Below are 21,165 nucleotides of genomic sequence, written 5' to 3'. Positions count from 1 at the left end.
TTTACTTTAAGATAAAAATATTAAAAATAATTAATTACATCCTGGAAAAAATCCATGCCACTATGCCCTATAAGGAATAAAGTACTGATTACACATCCACCAAAAGTTAAACAAGTTATTTTATATTATTTTCTTATGTTAGTTAAACATACATTTACATGAGTAAACACAAATTACTGTTCAAATCATGAGTACCGTTTATGCTCTATCGGCGGTGGAGCATCTTTAATATCTAAGAATTTATTAAGGAGATAAATTGTTCTTTTTATTAAATCATTGACAATGATGCTATCTATATATTAATGATGATATATGCATTGTATAATCATCTTGCATCTTTCCTTCTTTGGGCTGTTTGTTCCTTATGGTCAATAAAGTATAATCCAATTTTATGTTTGTGTTTGTCTCATAGTGCCAATATCAACATTGCGCATCAATGTTCAACTTTCATATCTAGGACAACTTGTACATATCTAGGACAACTTGTACACACTTTTTTTTTTACACCTTTGTGTACTAATACTGTCTGGTCATTTGTCTGATGAAGATGACACTCGCTGTACACATCATACCAGTCACTGAAATGTTACATCAATTTTCACAGGTTGTGTAACAGTATCATTACCTAAAACATACTTTTGATCCTGAAGGATATGTTTATAAATATCCTGAGCCTTGAGACATTATGTTTGGACCAAGGCTCACAAGATTGACAATAACAATTATCTGGACATTTCTTCAAGGTCATTAGGGTAAAATATGCTAAAATCTTCAAGCAAGAGGCCCATAGCATAGACAATCAGTTGCTCAACTCTCACGATTAACTTCATCCCAACAAGACCCGAGTTTTTGCTTCTGATAGCAATCTTTTGTAAATCAATAATGTTACTTTCCAGAAGAAAAAAAAGGGGGGAAAAAAAACAAAAAAAATTCATCTGTTCATTTATTCAAACTAACGTAGTTACACCAATGTACATAAAGGTTGTACCAGATACTAACATTAACCTAGTAGTTTTCGAAATCATCTTAACTCCTTAAGTGTTTGACTTCAAAGTAATGGCAGTATATAAGTACACATTAGCTGTGAGGAGGATGTGGTGAAGTGTAAACAAATCACCAATAGATTGTACTACTGTACAGCAAATTTTACTATTTGTTTTCTAAACAACTTAAAAATCTTGCTTCGTTTAAAAAAAACCCCACTTATCTCAAGGGAGAAACGTAATAGTTATTTATTTAACATTGCTTATCTGCAGAGATAAACATAATGCAAGTTAACACTCTGATCGTGAAAGGAAAGTACACGCAAAAGAAAGTAGGTTTTACAGTATTCTCTTTCCAATACTCTTCTATTAGACAGGTGGCAAGAGGTTTTAATGTCTCATTACTCTACCATACAGAGAATTAACTAACATTATACATTTCGGATAATGCAACATGAATTTTGCTTACAAAATAATGACATCACTATGGTTACCTACTCGCAAGGGAGGTAACTATGTAATGCACAAAGACGAAATAACCAAAACATGTTCACACAGAACCATCAGAAGTGTTCCATACTCATTCATATTGTGAGTGACTGTTTGATGACAAAAAAGTTCAGATTGTCTGGAAAGTCGGTCCAAAACCTATTTCAGATGACTAGAAAGAAGGAATAAATTACTGGATGAAAGGGTCAATACAATTTGCTATGATGAATGTTCTTATAAATTCTGACGACAATTGATATCATGATGAAAGAAATCAAATCATTAAATAGAGAAGATATTCATATCAAATCAAATATTCTTGATATTTAATCTTGTGTCATCCATTTCCAACCAAAATTACATTCAACAGTGGAAAATTCAAGTTTCTTAAAGGATTGTCTTTAAGAAGACGTTTTAACTTGGCAGACAAAATGATCCAGGAAAACTGAACTGAAATAGAGGGATTATAGTACCATAAATGGTTCAATAAAGTTCCTCTCACGCAATGTTCACCCATACAAGATAAATACATGATGAATCCTGTAAAATTATCTTCATTTTTCATCTGTTTTAAAAGCAGTTGTTCCAATCAAGAATCGTAGCATGTAGTCTCTTCTTCAATCACACAAATACAAGACAAAACCTGCCTGGAAATATCTGCATTATCCTATCTGTCTGCTATTTACTTCACCAAAGTCAGGACTTTGGGGCGGGTGTCTTTTTAATAGACTTTACCACAAAGTTCCTCATGTACACTTCAACTCTCTGGAAAAAAAATAAAAAAAAACAAACAGTCAAATGACTTTCTGCATATTATTTTCATATATGACCCCCCCCCCCCTCTTCTCCTCCAAACACTCACTGATAATCGATTGCTCCTGCTCATATTACACAAGTCACACAATGTAAAGTATTACAGAAACATTTAACCATAATAATCCATGAAAAGTTGAAATAATTAAGAGGAAGTTCTGATTTGTTAACTAATCCTCTATTGGTTTGTAGACAACAGATTTTTAACTCTTCTGTACTCATAACACATTGATCAGTTACCATAAACATGTCATGATTCCCATGTAAAAGACTCAAGTTCATGTAATATAGGATACAATGCTGATGTTAGAACACAGTTAAATCCATGGGATTGAGTGCTTGTACAACTGCAACTCTTCTCCAGAAAAGGGCAGGGGCGCTAATTACAGTGAATACGGTAATCAATTGATCGTTTTTCAACAGAAATTACATCACTACTATATATGCTACCAATGTATGCCTACCTTCGCTTTCTCTGAGTCTCCAATGTCCACACAATGCTGATGAAGTTCCCTGAAATATTAACAAGTAACAGGTTATCATAATAGTAGAAAATATTACAGCTTATTTTGAAATGGTTTTCTTCAGCTTCAGATATACAATATAACTTGTCTAAACCAAATGTCATTGGGACCAGCGTATTTGGTCGGTATAAGCCAGGTCTCCAAATTATACAAGTTTTAATAACTATAAATTATGAAGGAAAAGTGCCATACAATTTTGCCAGGGATCTGCATTAGATAAGGGCCGGTTTTGAAAAGTTATACTGTAAATGTATTTGGAAATACATTATTTAGATGAATTTATGTATCTAAATAGAATTATACCCGTTGCAATGGAGTTAAAAGGGGTTATACTGGAATCGGGTTGTCCGTCCAGCCATCCGTCTGTATATACAACTTTGTCTGGTTAATCCTCCTAAACTACCTGACAGATTTTGATAAAATTTGGTACACAGAACCCTGACATAATTGGTAGTTGAGTAAACTATATATGGTTCTGCAATATCCCCTATTAATGTAGTTATCAGTAAATTTGTACAGCATTGTGTATTAGTCATCCACTCTGGCAACAGTTCTAGTTAGCAATGTCATTAAGGGCTCATTAGGGCTATATTAAAACTGTGTAAATATCCTTGAAGATATCATTGCTATCAACATAGTCTTGTGTGTTGAAGATGACCTTAGTTCAATTGAACAAAATACAAAGCTGTGAATCTATACTTACACACACTGGTCTTCAGGAAATGCTATGTAGTCCTCACACAACTCAAAATACTCCCTAAAATAGTAATGGAAAAAAGTCACAAGGATCACACACTGTAAACTACTGTATTTAATATACATGTACTTACAGTATTATGCATATTGTTCAACAAATACATAAATTCACTTTCAAGGGATCTTACCGACAATTGTGCACTGTTATAAGTTTTCACATTCATTTGTGAAAACCATTTCAATTCACTCTCAAGCTTTAGTGGTCTAAATTGATATTAAACAATCTATATATAATAGTAAAATAGATCATGTCCTAATATTACAAGACTCTTTTATATACTTTACATAGTGGGTACAGACCTTGAAAAGACCATGAATTAATTATAATGTGTTGGCCTTGAAAGTCCTTAAATAAAGAGTGGCTTGAAAAGACCTTGAAATTCACCAGACGGACTTGAATAGTTCTTAAATAGTCATTTGTTCTATAATAAAAATAACATTTGATTCCACATTCAAACTTCAGGGCAAATTGATCTTAAATCCAGACTCATGACCGTGTTCTCGTTCTGATAAAGACACATCCCAGTACTTCATTTAATGAACTATTTTTTTTATTCATAATCATCAGTGATGGCAAATGATCAATTCAGCAATTGTTCCAGAAGTTGTAGCTGACAGGAGATTTTATTCGTATTTCAATTGAATCTAAATTTGATTTCAATAGGGCCTTGAAAAAGACGAAAAAGGCCTTTAAAACTCATTGATTTTGAAAAAAAGTAGAAATATGTCTGTTAGACATTAAATGCTCACTAACTACTTCCTAAAAGCTTAATTTCCAGAATCATATGCATCTACATGTATAAGGCTCCTGCGGTGAGATATTTTGCACGTACAATACTGTAACACCTAATTTATAAATAACCCGCAGATATACATATATACATGTGCTCACAAGCCTATATGAAATCATCCTCGGCAACACGTGTACGTACCATGTACGTATGTAGCACTATCGCTCATTATCCTTGGGAGACGGTTTATGTCCTTGATGTATTGTAATAAATAATTTCCTACTGTTTGTGTCCTTTACAGTAAAATAAGCAAGGTTTGTGAAAATGATGTTCAATTTTACCAAGATGACATGTAGTACGGCCATTTTGTTGACACACGGTTATTTTGTATGGGTATCTAAGACAACGTACATGAAATTAACCTGAACTACACCTGTAGGTTTGAGAGAAAACTTAACTTGTCTTGTTTAATATTATTTATGAAGTCAGATGCATCTTTTTATCAAATGTTCATTACAAAAAACATCAAAAACAACTTACCATGCTTGGTCAAAGTCTCCTGCCTTCAAATTGAGTTTGCTTGCAACCGCAAAATATTTCAGTTCCGATTTATTTCTTGATGCAAATTTTCTGAAAAAAAAATCAAGAACAATCATCAACACTCCCGACATATTACAACACAACACTAGTTCAAACCCCAATGTGGAGCAGCGGCTTGGTGCTGATCACTGGTTTTTCTCTAGGTACTTCAACTTTCCTTTACCTCCTAAACCTGGCACATCCTTGAATGTCTCTGACAAAACATTACCAGAAGGAGAGTGAAAAAGACGTAATGTCTGCTGTTTAAGTGATAATCAGTGATATCTAGAAACACATTAATGAGTTTGAAGATTGTCATCTCCTTAGTACTGTCAATTAATATGTCAATGCAGCAGTGGAGTATTCATAAAAGATTATCTTTTCACTGTTCCAGAAAAACACTGAATATGATCATTCCCATTTTAGTTTCATTTTCGACACCCTAAAATATTTCAAAGGAAGAAATGTCTCAACATATTTGTTTTAATGCTGTTTTAGTTTAAAAGAATTGGACTTTGAATTAGGCTTTGGATTAGAAGTGTAGCTGGTTTCTATATATGTACCATATGAAAGTGATGCAAACACAACAAATTTGTTTTGTTTTAGCTTCTCTTTTCTAAAGCAACTATAAAGTTTGATGCGAGAAATTAGTCTGAATAAGTAAGATTTTTTGAAATCTTTTGTTAAAATATGAGAGAAAAACAAATTAAGCATGGATCTGTCAGGTGGATAAGGATATCCCATCCTTTACATAAAATTTTGGCTGTTCCACATTTGGTAAGCCTCATGTTTTCAAGATTATATTACCGGATATTCAATCAGTGACTGAAGGACGGATTGCCAGGCAGTATGTAGCCATGCCTCATGCTCACAAACGTGCATGTACCTATACTTTGTTGTAGCAAATGTTCAACAAAATTCATAATACAAAATACAAAGTCATGTGCAGTACTCAGATGGATTGATTGACAGCTGGCAATCCATCAATTTCCGTCTGAAACATAATCTACGTACCTGTTCATCTGTCTTATAACATCCTCCTTCAAAAAGTCAAAGACGTTGACCAGCTCTTGTAATAACTACAACAGAAATATTCATTTATACAATCAGAGATGAAAATTGAAAAAACCTGAAAAAGGCTGGACTTTATGTTTTGGTGGAAAATTATATGATATTACATGTACAAGGAACCTATTTTCTGAAAGTAAAAAAGGCTGAAATCAGCCAATCGGCGGAACATTTTCATCCCTGTACAATAGAGAATTTATTTCAAAAACAATTTCTTTGGTCATATTGTATAGCCAGTCAGCAGGAATGATATTTTTGCAATTTCACGGCATGGACATACAGTTTTAGTTGTGAAAATTGAATCTGTGAAGTAATAAGTAATAGAAGAAATAAAACAGTATCATACTATTCTAGCCAGTTCAAATTTTATCTTTTTAATTATTGTTATTTTCACATTTTAAGTCATAATCACAATTTGTTTTTACTCTTTGACTTGTGAAAACAACCTGACATAAGGTATCCAATTTTCAGCACCACATTTGGATCTCATTTTGATCTAAACCCCGTCACCCTAACACCAGCAACATCTCAAGCAGCCATTTTTGGTTCTTGCTTGCAATGGAAACCCTTTCCATCACACCAATGAACCCCCCTCACAAATATCATTAACACATCTCTGGAAACCAATCTTGGACAAACAGACAAACAGTGGTTATCATAGGGATCCCCGCAATGGACATCTATAATGTGATGCCCTAAAAATACATTAAAACCTGTCTATAAAGACAACCCAATAGCCAAAGAGAATATTGTTTTTATAGCTAAGTTGTCTTTATACGCAGGTTGTTGCATTTTGTTAAATTTGGCCATTTAGCACCCAAAGAAAGCGGTCTTTTCATGCAGCTGGTCTTTGACATGGGTGGTTGCTAAGGTAGCTATAGAGGTTTTACTGTAAATCTGTAGAAACCTGTGGAGGGCCGCTGATATTATCCATTACACTCAGAGCTTCCTGCACAGTTTCGTTGTCAAGTCTCCTGATGTTGAGGTAAATGTCTGAAACATGTGTAATAAAATCAGTTATATTATTATATAGTTAAAGTATTTCTATTAGCATCACATGTACATACAATGCTTGATGTTATATCTATATACATATGTTTACCAATGAGGGTAGGTAAAATGACCAACTGAACAAGATAGAGAAATAATATTTATCATTTATAAAATATAAATATTTTCATCAGTAATTATGAATTAGTACTGAACAAAAAAGTAGTAACAATAATTACATAAATTAGAAATATTTTCATCAGCAATATCAATGACATGATACATGTCATATGAAATACTTCACATCAGGCAGACACATTTGATATGATGTACCCCAGGAGGACACAATGACATATGCTTTCATCAATGAACTATTCGGCATTTTGCATATTACAGACTTATCTGCCCTTGCAGGAAGGTATCAATTCTTACATCATATGTTTGTGAGCGTAACATCATAATTTTTAAAAATTTTCCCAGGAAAAACATTATTTTTGCTGACAAAATGATGACTCCACAATCAATATCTACATGTAAGGACATAAAGCAAAGATGTATCATGAAGATGTTGTTTATATATACATGAAGATACTATTGAAATTTGACTTACCCTTGAATATTTTTGGCATATGCTCAAAATTGTTTTCTTGTTTCATAAGTCTCCATACAGGACGCAGGGGTATACTAAATGTTGTAACTTTCTAAAATTTGAAAAGAAAGCTTTTTAAAGTAGAATTTCAATCTGAATTAGAGCAAGTTTGCAAAAATAGAAAGTGAAAGTAGAAATTTACAAAGAATTTATGTGGTAAGTGATTATGATTATGGAAAAAATTGATTCAGCACAGAGATAAATTATGATGAGAAATCCAATTCATTAAATAGACATTTTTAAAATAAAACCACAAAAGCAATAGACTTCTACAAATTCTCGCCTTAAATCACAGATGTTAAGTTGTAATACTTACATGGGGAACATATTTTTGGTACATTTCCATGATATTTTCTAATGTATCGTAGAAGTTCAAAGCATAGAATAAAGAGCGGCTACATGAAAAAGATAAAAAAAAATCATGGCAGTAGTAAATAGCCTCTTAAGCACATGTGATCAGGTACTCTGCAAAGAGTAGTGAGACAGAGTCATTTCTGTCTATTTACAATGCCATGACAAAGAATTGTATATCGATTATTTGATCACATACAAGGATACGCCTCCAGAAGTCAAAAGGACTTAAATTGGTGTTTTAATTACATGATTACATATCTCAACAGTGCCAGATCACTGATCTACAGATTTCATTTCAAAGACAACTTGTGTACAACCTGTCTTAAGTGACCACCTATCTTATGCGACCTTATTTTGAACTCTCCTTAGAAATTCACTTAAGGCAGGTTTCACTGTACATGTATTCACAGTCTGTTTGTATTTTCTCAAAAAATGTATACTGTACTAGTCACCAAACATCCTTGATAATCCAAGCACTAATATCACTGTTGTTATATCCACTTCGGGAATATTTCATAGCAAAACTGAAGGCTCTGTGTGTGACAGTGTATGAACAGGTAGTTTGGTCCTTTTATATACACCAAAAGAATCAAATAACGGTATATTGCATGGCTTTGAAATTTGAAAATGCTCACTGTAAATCTTCAACGGAAGTCTCTAAAGGCTTTTGATTGGTCAATTTTCCCCCATAATGAACTGCCTTCACTTTTGCTAGGACTAAGATGTATTCCTTGGGTGTATATAACGACAGTGATAGTAACCCCTGGAATATCGAGGATGGTCATCAATATGTTATATATAAAAGTGTCACTGGTTGTGTAACATATATCCTTACATTATTCCATTAAAAGGGTGTTAAAATACCCACAACTGATTTCCACTTCATTATTGTATACAATATTTAATTATTTTTGACAATTTCAGACTTTTTAAAACATTTTAAAACTATATTGCAAAGTTCTAAGTGAGCCAGCATCAGAGGTAGAAAATCTGACTCTGGCCCGGGGTATAAAAAATCTATGGCCTACGTTCTGTTACTTTAAGACCTCTTCCCTGAAAATCTCATCATTTAGCTCTAGTGCAGTGGGGCTTATTGTCAGAAGAATATTGAAATGTTCTTAAAAAACTCCAAAGGAGCTGAAAAGAGTCTGATAATCAAACCTATGTATATAATAAATTACTTACTAGTAGGTTCTAGACTCCGCCACAGAGTAGAAGTAATGACCTTCCCCTAAGGTTTGAAACACACGGTCAACCTCCTTCGCCATATCACAATTTCTCAAGGTATTATCACACTGTAAGAAATACAAGATGGATGTATGTAAGATTTGATCACCGTTTTGTTTGTTTTAGTTTTCTGGCCCATCAACAGCTGAAGTGATTTAGGGCCAAACCATTACTGAACAAATGATCAAACTTAAGAAATAATACTCGATATAGAATGTAAACCATTGAAATAAAAGCTTAAATATATGGTCCCAATCGCTAGGGCAGATAACTCTGTAATAAGTTAAGATGGAACGGTCATAACAATACAGGCAGGTTTAGCGGATTAATAAATGTACACAAATTTATGAAAAATCACTACTGACATTATATTCCTTAATGTGTTGTATGCAGGACTGTTAGAAACATTTCTTAATTAATACTTATAAGGTCTACAATTATCCATGAATGTCATGGCCAAATAAAACTACCTGTTGTGTAGTAATACTTACTGTTTTCATCGCAGTAACGAAGAATTGCACTGTGAAACAAATCAAGATGATATAAATGACATTATGATAATATGAATAAATTTTGTCTTCATTGATTTATAAATCTTCAATGGATATAACTTATCCATCCATCAATATTGTATTCATAAGTTTAAAGGACAATTTTGGCCCCACAGGGACTTGGCACAATTTTTTTTACCAACAGTATATACATATATATACATGTATATATTATAACCATCATTTTTCAATAAGCGGGCTCTATACACCAAAGATTCATATCTTACCTTAAAGAGAAATAATTTATCTTCCCAATGAGTGATTGATGAACAAAATTGGCCAAGTATTGACCTGATGACTCTGGAAATTTACGAAAAATATGCTAGGTAGACATTTCCCTAAGTGTCATCTCGCCTCTATTGGGTACCTCAAAAAACCAAGCAGAAATCACAAAATCTACGCTTGTGGTGGTAAACAGTACCAATAACTGTGCTCATCCACAATCTCCTTTGGAGGTGTTATTTCCCGTACTTTGTAGAAACTCAATTTAAACATCGTGTAGCTCACTTACTTTAACCACCACTGCAATGTTCATTTATTCTTCGGAATGCTTCTCGATTTTACAGACCATTGCAACACTGCATAATTTGCATAATGCAGTCACGATATGTAAGTCTGCTTTTCTCTAACGCAGAGTTTATATCCTCGATGCTATAATATATATGTATACTGTTGGTTAAATAAATTTGTGCCAAGATCCTGTGTTTGGCCCAACAGTGACACATTATCTCATCGAGGTGGATCCAAATACCAAGTACAGTCAAACCTGTCTATAACGACCACTGAAGGGGAGACAGAAAAACAGTCACTATAGACAGGTTGCCTTTATAGACAGGTTGGGGCTTTTGTGCCAACCAATGAGCCAGTAAATGAAACAGAATTGTATTAATACAAAACAGACCTGCTACTGGATGTTTATTTATGTATTGCCATATATTATTTAAGAAATAACTGTGTCAATATAATTCCGTGATTTGTGTTAGTTTTATTTTAATGCTATCGGAAATTTCGATCATAACAAAATCAACTCGTTTTGATACATAGTAGATTTTTTCATCTATGAAAATAATCATTACCTAATTACTGACTTCACATGGCATGGAATTATCTGTGAACGATTATTTTCAGACAATGTAAGCGTGTAATATTTTTTCACAACACATTCTCGCAGGCAAGTCGTATGTAATGTTGCCGTGTAACCAGTTTTGACGGATTAATCTCGGAACATGAAAGATCGATTTGGAGGCGTTAATCCGACTGACTCTAATCGTAAAGAAGTCGAACGTAAATTCATAAGCCTATTTGAAATAGCTTAAGTACAGGCCATTTCTTTGTAATAAAACAATGCTAAATATCGACAATGAATAACGGAACACATTAAATAAATTGACATGTTTTATTTTGCCTACAGTATCATCCGAGTTGTGTTTACGAGTGATCTTTTCGTGCACATGGCGTTCGCGACCAAACATAATTTCAGTCTTTGATAGGCATAAACGGTCGTTAAAACTTCCATCCTTAAGTTGACAACCATTTTGTACCTCAAATGTTACGACCGCTAGGTTATAAACCAAACAGCACTGTATAAACAATTCATAGCTTGGGCTTCAGTAATGGCTGCCATTTGCTTACAAAGGGAGTTAATTACCGGAAGTAGGTCAAAGGGACGCTACTACACGGTACTTACTCCAACAATGTTAGAGGTATAGCACGACGAGACACTTTTGGAACATTACGTCGTGTCTAACCTCTAACTTCCGATAGGCCATTTACCCGATGCTGAGGGTAACATTTTCAAAGTTTGGATTGTGACAATATAAAACGTTTAAATCATATGTAAATCGTCATCAATGTCAAATACCTACCTCTTTTTCATATATGAACAATTTTTTTGACAAAATCAGCCGTAAAATCCATTTGAAACAAATATTTACATCTCCTAACGTAAACTTTCATGACCCAGACAAAACTTCATGATGAAAGCGATCCGCCCGGTAAATAGAAAAAACGAATTGCAAAGTCCCCAAAACGCTTGATCTGCCTTAACTTTTACTTGCATTCTGCCCGCTTGAATTCACGTTCCGTTTTTTTGTAGTAACCAGCCGCCATATTTGAAACTAGGTCAAAATGTTACTGAAGGGATTCATCATATCTAATCTGCTAAAATACTATTTTATGAGGCCACAAATTATGGGTTTCCTAGATAAATGGGATAATTAATACCTAAACTGTAAGTACACATCAATGTTATCACTGTTAGAGCAAGAAATATTGATATTATTGCACTTTTCCTTCCGCCTTCATCTGACGTCGGAAGCTGCATCAAAGAAATAGGCCTTCGGAAATGAGAGTCGACAGTCAGCAAAATAACGTCCGATACAAAAACGGCTGACCAGTCAACTCTCATGTTATGGGAGTACACGGTACTCAAAAAGTCGATCACAGCGACCGGTCGTTAGCCAACCTTGACGGGGCTAAAACGACCGGTCGTTAGCCACATTAGACAGGTGGTCATTATGCAGAGTGCCATTATATAGTAAAAACACACGGGGAGTCTAACAAGAGGCCCAGAGGGCCTGTATCGCTCACCTGGTTTGTAATGCCAAGTAATGTTCTGAATACAGGTTCATTGTTTCTTTTCTGAAGGAATTTTAATATTAACCTCTAAATCCCCTATTAGGCCCCACCCCTCCTGCCCCCAGGGGGTCAGAGCCAAAATTTATACAAGTTCTGTTCCCCTTCCCCCAAGGATGTTTGTGGCCAAATTTGGTTACAATCCATACAGAACTCTATGACTAGTAGCGATTTAAAGAATTTATCTCTATTTCCCCTATTGGGCCCCGCCCCTCCTGCCCCCCGGGACCAGAGCCAAAATTTATACAAACTCAGTTCTTATTCTCCCAAGGATATTTCTGGCCAAATTTGGTTACATTCCATGCGGAACTCTGTGACTAGTAGCGATTTAAAGGATTTACCTCTATTTCCCCTATTAGGCTCCGCCCCTCCAGCCCCTGGGGGGCCAGAGCCAAAATTTATATACAAGTTCTGTTCCCCTTCCCCCAAGGATGTTTTGTGGCCAAATTTTGGTACATTCCATTCACAACTCTATGACTAGTAGCGATTTAAAGGATTTACCTCTATTTCCCCTATTGGGCCCCGCCCTCCTGCCCCTGGGTGATCAGAGCCAAAATTTATACAAGTACTGTTCCCCTTCCCCAAAGGTGTTTGTGTCTGATTTTGGTTACATTCCATGCCAAACTCTAGGACAAGTAGCGATTTAAAGGATTTACCTCTATTTCCCCTATTGGGCCCCGCCCCTCCTGCCCCCGGGGGATCAGAGCCAAAATTTATACAAGTTCTGTTCCCCTTCCCCCAAGGATGTTTGTGGCCAAATTTGGTTACATTTCATTCAGAACTCTATGACAAGTAGCGATTTAAAGGATTTACCTCTATTTCCCCTATTGGGCCCCGCCCCTCCTGCCCCCGGGGGGCCAGAGCCAAAATTTATACAAGTTCTGTTCCCCCTCCCCCAAGGATGTTTGTGGCCAAATTTGGTTCCAATCCATGCAGAACTCTATGACTAGTAGCGATTTAAAGGATTTACCTCTATTTCCCCTATTGGGCCCCGCCCCTCCTGCCCCTGGGGGATCAGAGCCAAAATTTATACAAGTTCTGTTCCCCTTCCCCCAAGGATGTTTGTGGCTGATTTTGGTTACAATCCATGCCAAACTCTAGGACAAGTAGCGATTTAAAGGATTTACCTCTATTTCCCCTATTGGGCCCCGCCCCTCCTGCCCCTGGGGGGTCAGAGCCAAAATTTATACAAGTTCTGTTCCCCTCCCCAAAGGATGTTTGTGGCCAAATTTGGTTCCAATCCATGCAGAACTCTATGACTAGTAGCGATTTAAAGGATTTACCTCTATTTCCCCTATTGGGCCCCGCCCCTCCTGCCCCTGGGGGATCAGAGCCAAAATTTATACAAGTTCTGTTCCCCTTCCCCCAAGGATGTATGTGGCTGATTTTGGTTACAATCCATGCCAAACTCTAGGACAAGTAGCGATTTAAAGGATTTACCTTTATTTCCCCTATTGGGCCCCGTCCCTCCTGCCCCTGGGGGGTCAGAGCCGAAATTTATACAAGTTCTGTTCCCCCTCCCCCAAGGATGTTTGTGTGGCCAAATTTGGTTACAATCCATGCAGAACTCTAGGACAAGTAGCGATTTATAGGAAATGTTGACGGACGGACGGACGGAACGGACGACGACGGACGCGACGGACGACGACGACGCTTGAATTCGCGCCGCCATGACATAAGCTCACAGCCGCCCTTTCGGGCCAGGTGAGCTAAAAATATCTAATCTGCTAAAATACTATTTTATGAGGCCACAAATTATGGGTTTCCTAGATAAATGGGATAATTAATACCTAAACTGTAAGTACACATCAATGTTATCACTGATAGAGCAAGAAATATTGATATTATTGCACTTTTCCTTCCGCCTTCATCTGACGTCGGAAGCTGCATCAAAGAAATAGGCCTTCGGAAATGAGAGTCGACAGTCAGCAAAATAACGTCCGATACAAAAACGGCTGACCAGTCAACTCTCATGTTATGGGAGTACACGGTACTCAAAAAGTCGATCACAGCGACCGGTCGTTAGCCAACCTTGACGGGGCTAAAACGACCGGTCGTTAGCCACATTAGACAGGTGGTCATTATGCAGAGTGCCATTATATAGTAAAAACACACGGGGAGTCTAACAAGAGGCCCAGAGGGCCTGTATCGCTCACCTGGTTTGTAATGCCAAGTAATGTTCTGAATACAGGTTCATTGTTTCTTTTCTGAAGGAATTTTAATATTAACCTCTAAATCCCCTATTAGGCCCCACCCCTCCTGCCCCCAGGGGGTCAGAGCCAAAATTTATACAAGTTCTGTTCCCCTTCCTCCAAGGATGTTTGTGGCCAAATTTGGTTACAATCCATACAGAACTCTATGACTAGTAGCGATTTAAAGAATTTATCTCTATTTCCCCTATTGGGCCCCGCCCCTCCTGCCCCCCGGGACCAGAGCCAAAATTTATACAAACTCAGTTCTTATTCTCCCAAGGATATTTCTGGCCAAATTTGGTTACATTCCATGCGGAACTCTGTGACTAGTAGCGATTTAAAGGATTTACCTCTATTTCCCCTATTAGGCTCCGCCCCTCCAGCCCCCGGGGGGCCAGAGCCAAAATTTATACAAGTTCTGTTCCCCTTCCCCCAAGGATGTTTGTGGCCAAATTTTGGTACATTCCATTCACAACTCTATGACTAGTAGCGATTTAAAGGATTTACCTCTATTTCCCCTATTGGGCCCCGCACCTCCTGCCCCTGGGTGATCAGAGCCAAAATTTATACAAGTACTGTTCCCCTTCCCCAAAGGTGTTTGTGTCTGATTTTGGTTACATTCCATGCCAAACTCTAGGACAAGTAGCGATTTAAAGGATTTACCTCTATTTCCCCTATTGGGCCCCGCCCCTCCTGCCCCCGGGGGATCAGAGCCAAAATTTATACAAGTTCTGTTCCCCTTCCCCCAAGGATGTTTGTGGCCAAATTTGGTTACATTTCATTCAGAACTCTATGACAAGTAGCGATTTAAAGGATTTACCTCTATTTCCCCTATTGGGCCCCGCCCCTCCTGCCCCCGGGGGGCCAGAGCCAAAATTTATACAAGTTCTGTTCCCCCTCCCCCAAGGATGTTTGTGGCCAAATTTGGTTCCAATCCATGCAGAACTCTATGACTAGTAGCGATTTAAAGGATTTACCTCTATTTCCCCTATTGGGCCCCGCCCCTCCTGCCCCTGGGGGATCAGAGCCAAAATTTATACAAGTTCTGTTCCCCTTCCCCCAAGGATGTTTGTGGCTGATTTTGGTTACAATCCATGCCAAACTCTAGGACAAGTAGCGATTTAAAGGATTTACCTCTATTTCCCCTATTGGGCCCCGCCCCTCCTGCCCCTGGGGGGTCAGAGCCAAAATTTATACAAGTTCTGTTCCCCCTCCCCAAAGGATGTTTGTGGCCAAATTTGGTTCCAATCCATGCAGAACTCTATGACTAGTAGCGATTTAAAGGATTTACCTCTATTTCCCCTATTGGGCCCCGCCCCTCCTGCCCCTGGGGGATCAGAGCCAAAATTTATACAAGTTCTGTTCCCCTTCCCCCAAGGATGTATGTGGCTGATTTTGGTTACAATCCATGCCAAACTCTAGGACAAGTAGCGATTTAAAGGATTTACCTTTATTTCCCCTATTGGGCCCCGTCCCTCCTGCCCCTGGGGGGTCAGAGCCAAAATTTATACAAGTTCTGTTCCCCCTCCCCCAAGGATGTTTGTGGCCAAATTTGGTTACAATCCATGCAGAACTCTAGGACAAGTAGCGATTTATAGGAAATGTTGACGGACGGACGGACGACGGACGACGGACGACGGACGCCGCGCCATGACATAAGCTCACCGGCCCTTCGGGCCAGGTGAGCTAAAAACCGGTCGTTATAGACAGGCGGTCGTTATATACAGGCGGTCGTTAGAGCAGGTTTGACTGTATGGAGTTCCAAAGCCTTATAGTATATGATGTAGAGCCAGTAGCTCAACTGGATTTGTGCTCTTGGATCAACATGCTTTATTATAATTACTTATGCACATAAAAGCACTTACTTTCTTCTTCTGAAGCGGCCTTTATGTTCTCAGCTTCCACAAAATCTAGGATGGATTGTAGATCTGCAGCAAATATACATAAAACAAATTGACCAGAGATTGTAAGATGAATTTTAATCTCATTTGTTTCATACACAATGCACTATATAATAAGACTGGTGGTTGCATTTAAACAAACTACGGCCATAAAAATGGCTTAAGAACACTTATTTAGGTATAAGTTTAAGTTTGAGACATGAACTTAACAAGAGTTTGAGGAAAGCAAAGCCCTCTTAAAGAGATGAGCTGAAGATTTTTCAATAGGTGATATAAATACAGACTTTGAAATAACTGTCAAGTTTGGGCTAATAAACATATCTAATTTTGGCAAATCAATAGGTTTTCACTACTGATATTCTATTTTTTCAAATAATCAATTTCACAAATGCACAATTATTGATTCAAAATTTGTATAGAGACAACATGAAATAATCAGATATTAAAGTGAACAGTCGGGCAAGGATGGCTAAAGTCGGTAAAAATGGTGTGAATGTATCCAGTATAATTTCTTATGAAATGGAAAAATAAAATCTCTCGTCAAAATCTGTCTGCGTACGAAGACATTAATTTAAAGTATGGAAATTTTAAAACGTCCTCCCGGCTCACTATGTCCGTGGTTACATTTCCACGCACCCTCGCTTTCAATGCTTTCAATTTTTCTTTACTTTAATGGTCAGAACTGGGAAACTAAGCAGAACTTGGCCGTCGTATTAATATGCGAGAACTTTTGGAAGGCCAATGAATGCATTTAGACTGGTTTTCTTTGCCCGACTATTCACTTTAAATTGATGTATACAAAATGTGTCAAAGCTAGATTTTATAGTCTACACCATGGAGGTGACTACTCCAGTTTACCTTGGGCAGTTCTGATTGTTTTCAGGAACGGATGACACATGGACAATGTAGGTTCTTGTCATAAAATATAAAAAAAAAAATACATCCAACATTACATACATGTCAAAACAAAGAACAAAATCTCACATTAATTTCTATCAAAAATTTATGATTTTGGTATATTTGGTAGGATATCCCTATCTGAGTATTTTCCTTCATACACCAAGATGCTATTACAATATGTTGCTATTTTTCCTCTAAAAATGTCCCATCATTTTGAAAAACAGTCACTAGAAATCAATTTTCAACATAAAAAAATGATGTTGAAATTTTTCCAAGAAAACAGCCATTTAATTGACACCATGGCATCATTGAATAGTTTGGGTAGCCATATACGTAATACAGCCCTCAGCCAACATAGGTGTATTGCACAAGATAAACCAGTACATGATGGAGTATGACCAATTCCCCCCTCCCCCTCCCCTCTGTGGATTGGTTGAAGACTACAATGAGCTATAAGATATATACCGTCTAGCCGGTTATTTTCATGGAAATGACATTTTTGTGTGTGATTTCACAGGACATTGCCATAATAGCAAACATTTGATCCGTGTAATATTGAGAAATGGTTGATTAAAAAAAACCTTAAAGCTATAAGTTAGATCATGAAAATTTAGAAGTGTTAATATCTTATTTTCACATTTTTAGTTCAAATCGCAAAAACTTTGAACCCTGAAAATAACCATCTGTATGGCAGTAAATGGCAGTACCTGATGCCAGATTAGCATTACAGACATTACGCTCTATAAATTAAAATTTAAGAATAAATTCATAATTTACTCACACCTCTACTAATATTTTGCGTTATTTAAAGAATCAAATGATAACTAAATGCTACTTTACCTATTCCAAGAGCCCTGGCTTCACTGAACATCTTTGTTATAAATGTAAAGTCAGGACATTCTAAGCCAGCCAACCTGGAAAATGTTTCCTGTGTTGGAGCAACTCCTGCAGCCTTCATATCTCGGAGCAGGTCCTACAAAATATCACAAAATTCATACAGGACCTCAATTCAAATCAAATTTGCTTATCTCAAACAGCTATAAATCCACCTGCCCCCAAAATCAATTTAACTAAAATATGCACCAGTACACTATATTTTCCTTGTTCTCATCTTATTTTTTGTATATTTTTTTTCAAACATGAATGATGTTGTTCAAATGTCAAGACCTTCCACTACTGTGACTTTGAAAACAGGTCATTCACTTTAACAAACAATGTTACTTGTATGTGTACATTCAAATAGAAGTTCAAGGATTTTAACTTCTTTGAATTCAAAGAACATTTACTAAGTCATGGCTATTTTTCTCAAATGAAGAGGTAAATGTTGAAAAAAAACCCAACTGGAACTGTCATCCAGGAGGTCAATTTAAACCCCATCCACCAAACTCTCCCACCTCCACGTTTTGTAACAAAGGGGCATAACTTGGAAAAGGCAGAGGTATCTGCTACCGATATAAAGTATGTACATCTATACTGTAAAAGAATTATTGCCATCAAGTTTTGTTAAGATCCCTTTAGTAGTTTAGGAGTAGTAGTGGGTTGAATCCTATGTCTCCAGACAGACAGACAGACAGAAAGACAGACAACCTGAATTCTGTATCCCTAACTTTGATACAGTGGTAGAACTATATAAAATCAGGAATAATGTACTTACGATGGCCGAGTCTGGAGGTAACGTCGGTTGATTTGACCACCAAGGGTTTGATGACAAGAGAGCATGGAAAATATCTAAATCACCTGTCAAACAACAGTACACATATCAACATTGGTTGTAGTCAATAAGCCATTCAGCATTACTGTAAGCGTGGATATTTTTTAGAGTGGATATTTTTGCTAAGTTAGCTTTCAAACTATTGGTGGTGTGATAATATTTGCGTTGCATGATCCAATTATTCGCATATCAAAATTATTCGTTTGTGGTTACTATATCTTAAAATCATTTCAATTTTAAAACAACTTTAAGGATATGCATAATATTGCAAATTTCCCTGGATTACAAAATCTGTTATATGTACCAGCAAATCATTGAAAAGAAATTCTTCCTACTTACATTTCATTCCTTTGCCTTTCATCTCCTTATAATAACCCACCGCTGTCTCTATATTTTCATTCTAAGTAAAGGTAATAAATATCTTTCAGTTTTATTATCTTAATCATCTTATGGTAAAACTTTATGTTCAAACATTAATAATTTCTCTTTGAAAAGAAACACCATTGAAATTGAAGTTAAAGTTTAATAGCATCCCAACTTTGGTCCTAGATGACACTGGCTGTCAATAGACGATTAAACTTATACATACAAAATGGCTTCCTTGACACCTATTTGCTCCATATGGAAAAAAGTGCTGATTACGTTTATGTCAAGCACAAAACATATCATTTCACATATTTTTACTTGTTGATTAGATGCCGACTATATTTCAAGCCTTATAATATACATTTACCTTACAACAGCCGAGAATAACAGCTTTGTAAATCCGAGGTGACTTTTCTATAGTCAGTGATGTCATAAGCTTGTGTACAAACTCAGGAGATCTGAAATGGGAGGTAAGTATCATTTAAACGTTTTTATATTTATCATATATACATTAAAGATGCTCCACCGCTGACAAATGATATTTTTTCACTATCAAAACAGGAGCAGACGATTTAGTATTTTTCTTCAGTTACAAAAGTTACTTACTTTACTCCATTACCACCATTGAAAAGTTAGTGCTTCTAATTTTACTTCAAGTTAAAGATATGAAAAATAATTAATTGCATCCCGAAAAAATTCCATGCCACTATATCCTATATGGAATGAAGTATTGATTACGCATGCACCAAAGGCAAAATAAATTACTTTATATTATTTTTTGTGTTAAATACACATACTTATACACAATTATACACCAATTATTGTTCAAATGATGAAATAGAGGTTACACAACGAGTAGTTGTTGGATATGGAATTTATTCCACACAAGTGAGTTATTTTTTAAAAGTTACAAAAGATACGAGCTTTAGCGAGTGTCTTTTGTAACTTTAAAAAAATAACTTACAAGTGTGGAATAAATTCCATATCCAACAACCACGAGTCGTGTGACCTGTTTCTACCACAATTATCCGCTTTTAGCCGATAAAAATACGACGAGGATAAGTACGCTATCCAACACCAGTTTTGGCGCCAAGCAGCGATCACAGCATATTATGACGTCACTCGATTATTGATGACGTTGACAAATGATGACACGACACTGAGAAAGACGTAGTTCGGTCAAAGTTCATCGTGTCAGCCAATCAGAATGCGTACAGAGTTTATACCACGTGTGGTATAAACAAATTGTTAATCAACAGCTGCATCGTTTATTTGATATCCTGAGAGTTGAATAACACCGCCTATTGTGGTAGAATATCATTTATACTCTGTCGGCGGTGGAGCATCTTTAATTTAATTTCAAATGTTACACTTATTTTTTCTGATTAGAAGTTTGAGGCTATTATTCCATAGGCTAAAAGAACTGAACCTTGAGTGTTTTAATGTACAAAACGTTTTCTCAGGATATTTTAAATGCAGCACAGTCATTGGCCAAACTAAGCTATTGGCTATGATAACAATGTGCCACATTGTTTCATTGTAAAAGTAAAAAAAGCACGAAAATTAATACCAATTGAGTACCTCAATGAGTTATTTAAATTAAATTGTAAGCATAAAATAATATTCATAGAAATGGCACACCTATGAAAAAGAATGTCTGGGTTTTTTTTCCTATAACTTCAAAAAGATATGGAACATAATGATTACAGTACTGTTTACCAGCTTCCTTTCTATTGGAAGCATATCC

At 36.4% G+C, this 21,165-nt stretch overlaps 1 protein-coding gene across 1 annotated transcript in view; it reads right to left on the bottom strand.

The window, feature by feature from the left end:
- Window positions 1–925: 925 nt before the first annotated feature.
- Window positions 926–21,165, bottom strand: part of LOC138335129 (small ribosomal subunit protein mS39-like) — a 31,763-nt gene continuing 11,523 nt past the window's right edge. The window contains exons 9-24 of the mRNA XM_069284067.1: window positions 19,786–19,876; window positions 19,392–19,452; window positions 18,996–19,078; window positions 18,182–18,314; window positions 17,300–17,353; window positions 16,406–16,468; window positions 9,655–9,683; window positions 9,122–9,231; window positions 7,899–7,977; window positions 7,544–7,634; window positions 6,851–6,936; window positions 5,890–5,954; window positions 4,837–4,926; window positions 3,513–3,566; window positions 2,750–2,798; window positions 926–2,237 (exon numbers count right to left, since the gene is read on the bottom strand). Coding sequence (XP_069140168.1) covers window positions 2,169–2,237; window positions 2,750–2,798; window positions 3,513–3,566; window positions 4,837–4,926; window positions 5,890–5,954; window positions 6,851–6,936; window positions 7,544–7,634; window positions 7,899–7,977; window positions 9,122–9,231; window positions 9,655–9,683; window positions 16,406–16,468; window positions 17,300–17,353; window positions 18,182–18,314; window positions 18,996–19,078; window positions 19,392–19,452; window positions 19,786–19,876 — 1,207 coding nt within the window. The 3' untranslated portion in view covers window positions 926–2,168. The remainder of the gene's footprint in view (window positions 2,238–2,749; window positions 2,799–3,512; window positions 3,567–4,836; window positions 4,927–5,889; window positions 5,955–6,850; window positions 6,937–7,543; window positions 7,635–7,898; window positions 7,978–9,121; window positions 9,232–9,654; window positions 9,684–16,405; window positions 16,469–17,299; window positions 17,354–18,181; window positions 18,315–18,995; window positions 19,079–19,391; window positions 19,453–19,785; window positions 19,877–21,165) is intronic.

This window comes from Argopecten irradians, chromosome 11, assembly GCF_041381155.1.
Source record: "Argopecten irradians isolate NY chromosome 11, Ai_NY, whole genome shotgun sequence".
Lineage (NCBI taxonomy): Eukaryota > Metazoa > Mollusca > Bivalvia > Pectinida > Pectinidae > Argopecten > Argopecten irradians.
This window is presented reverse-complemented; position numbering and strand designations above follow the sequence as displayed.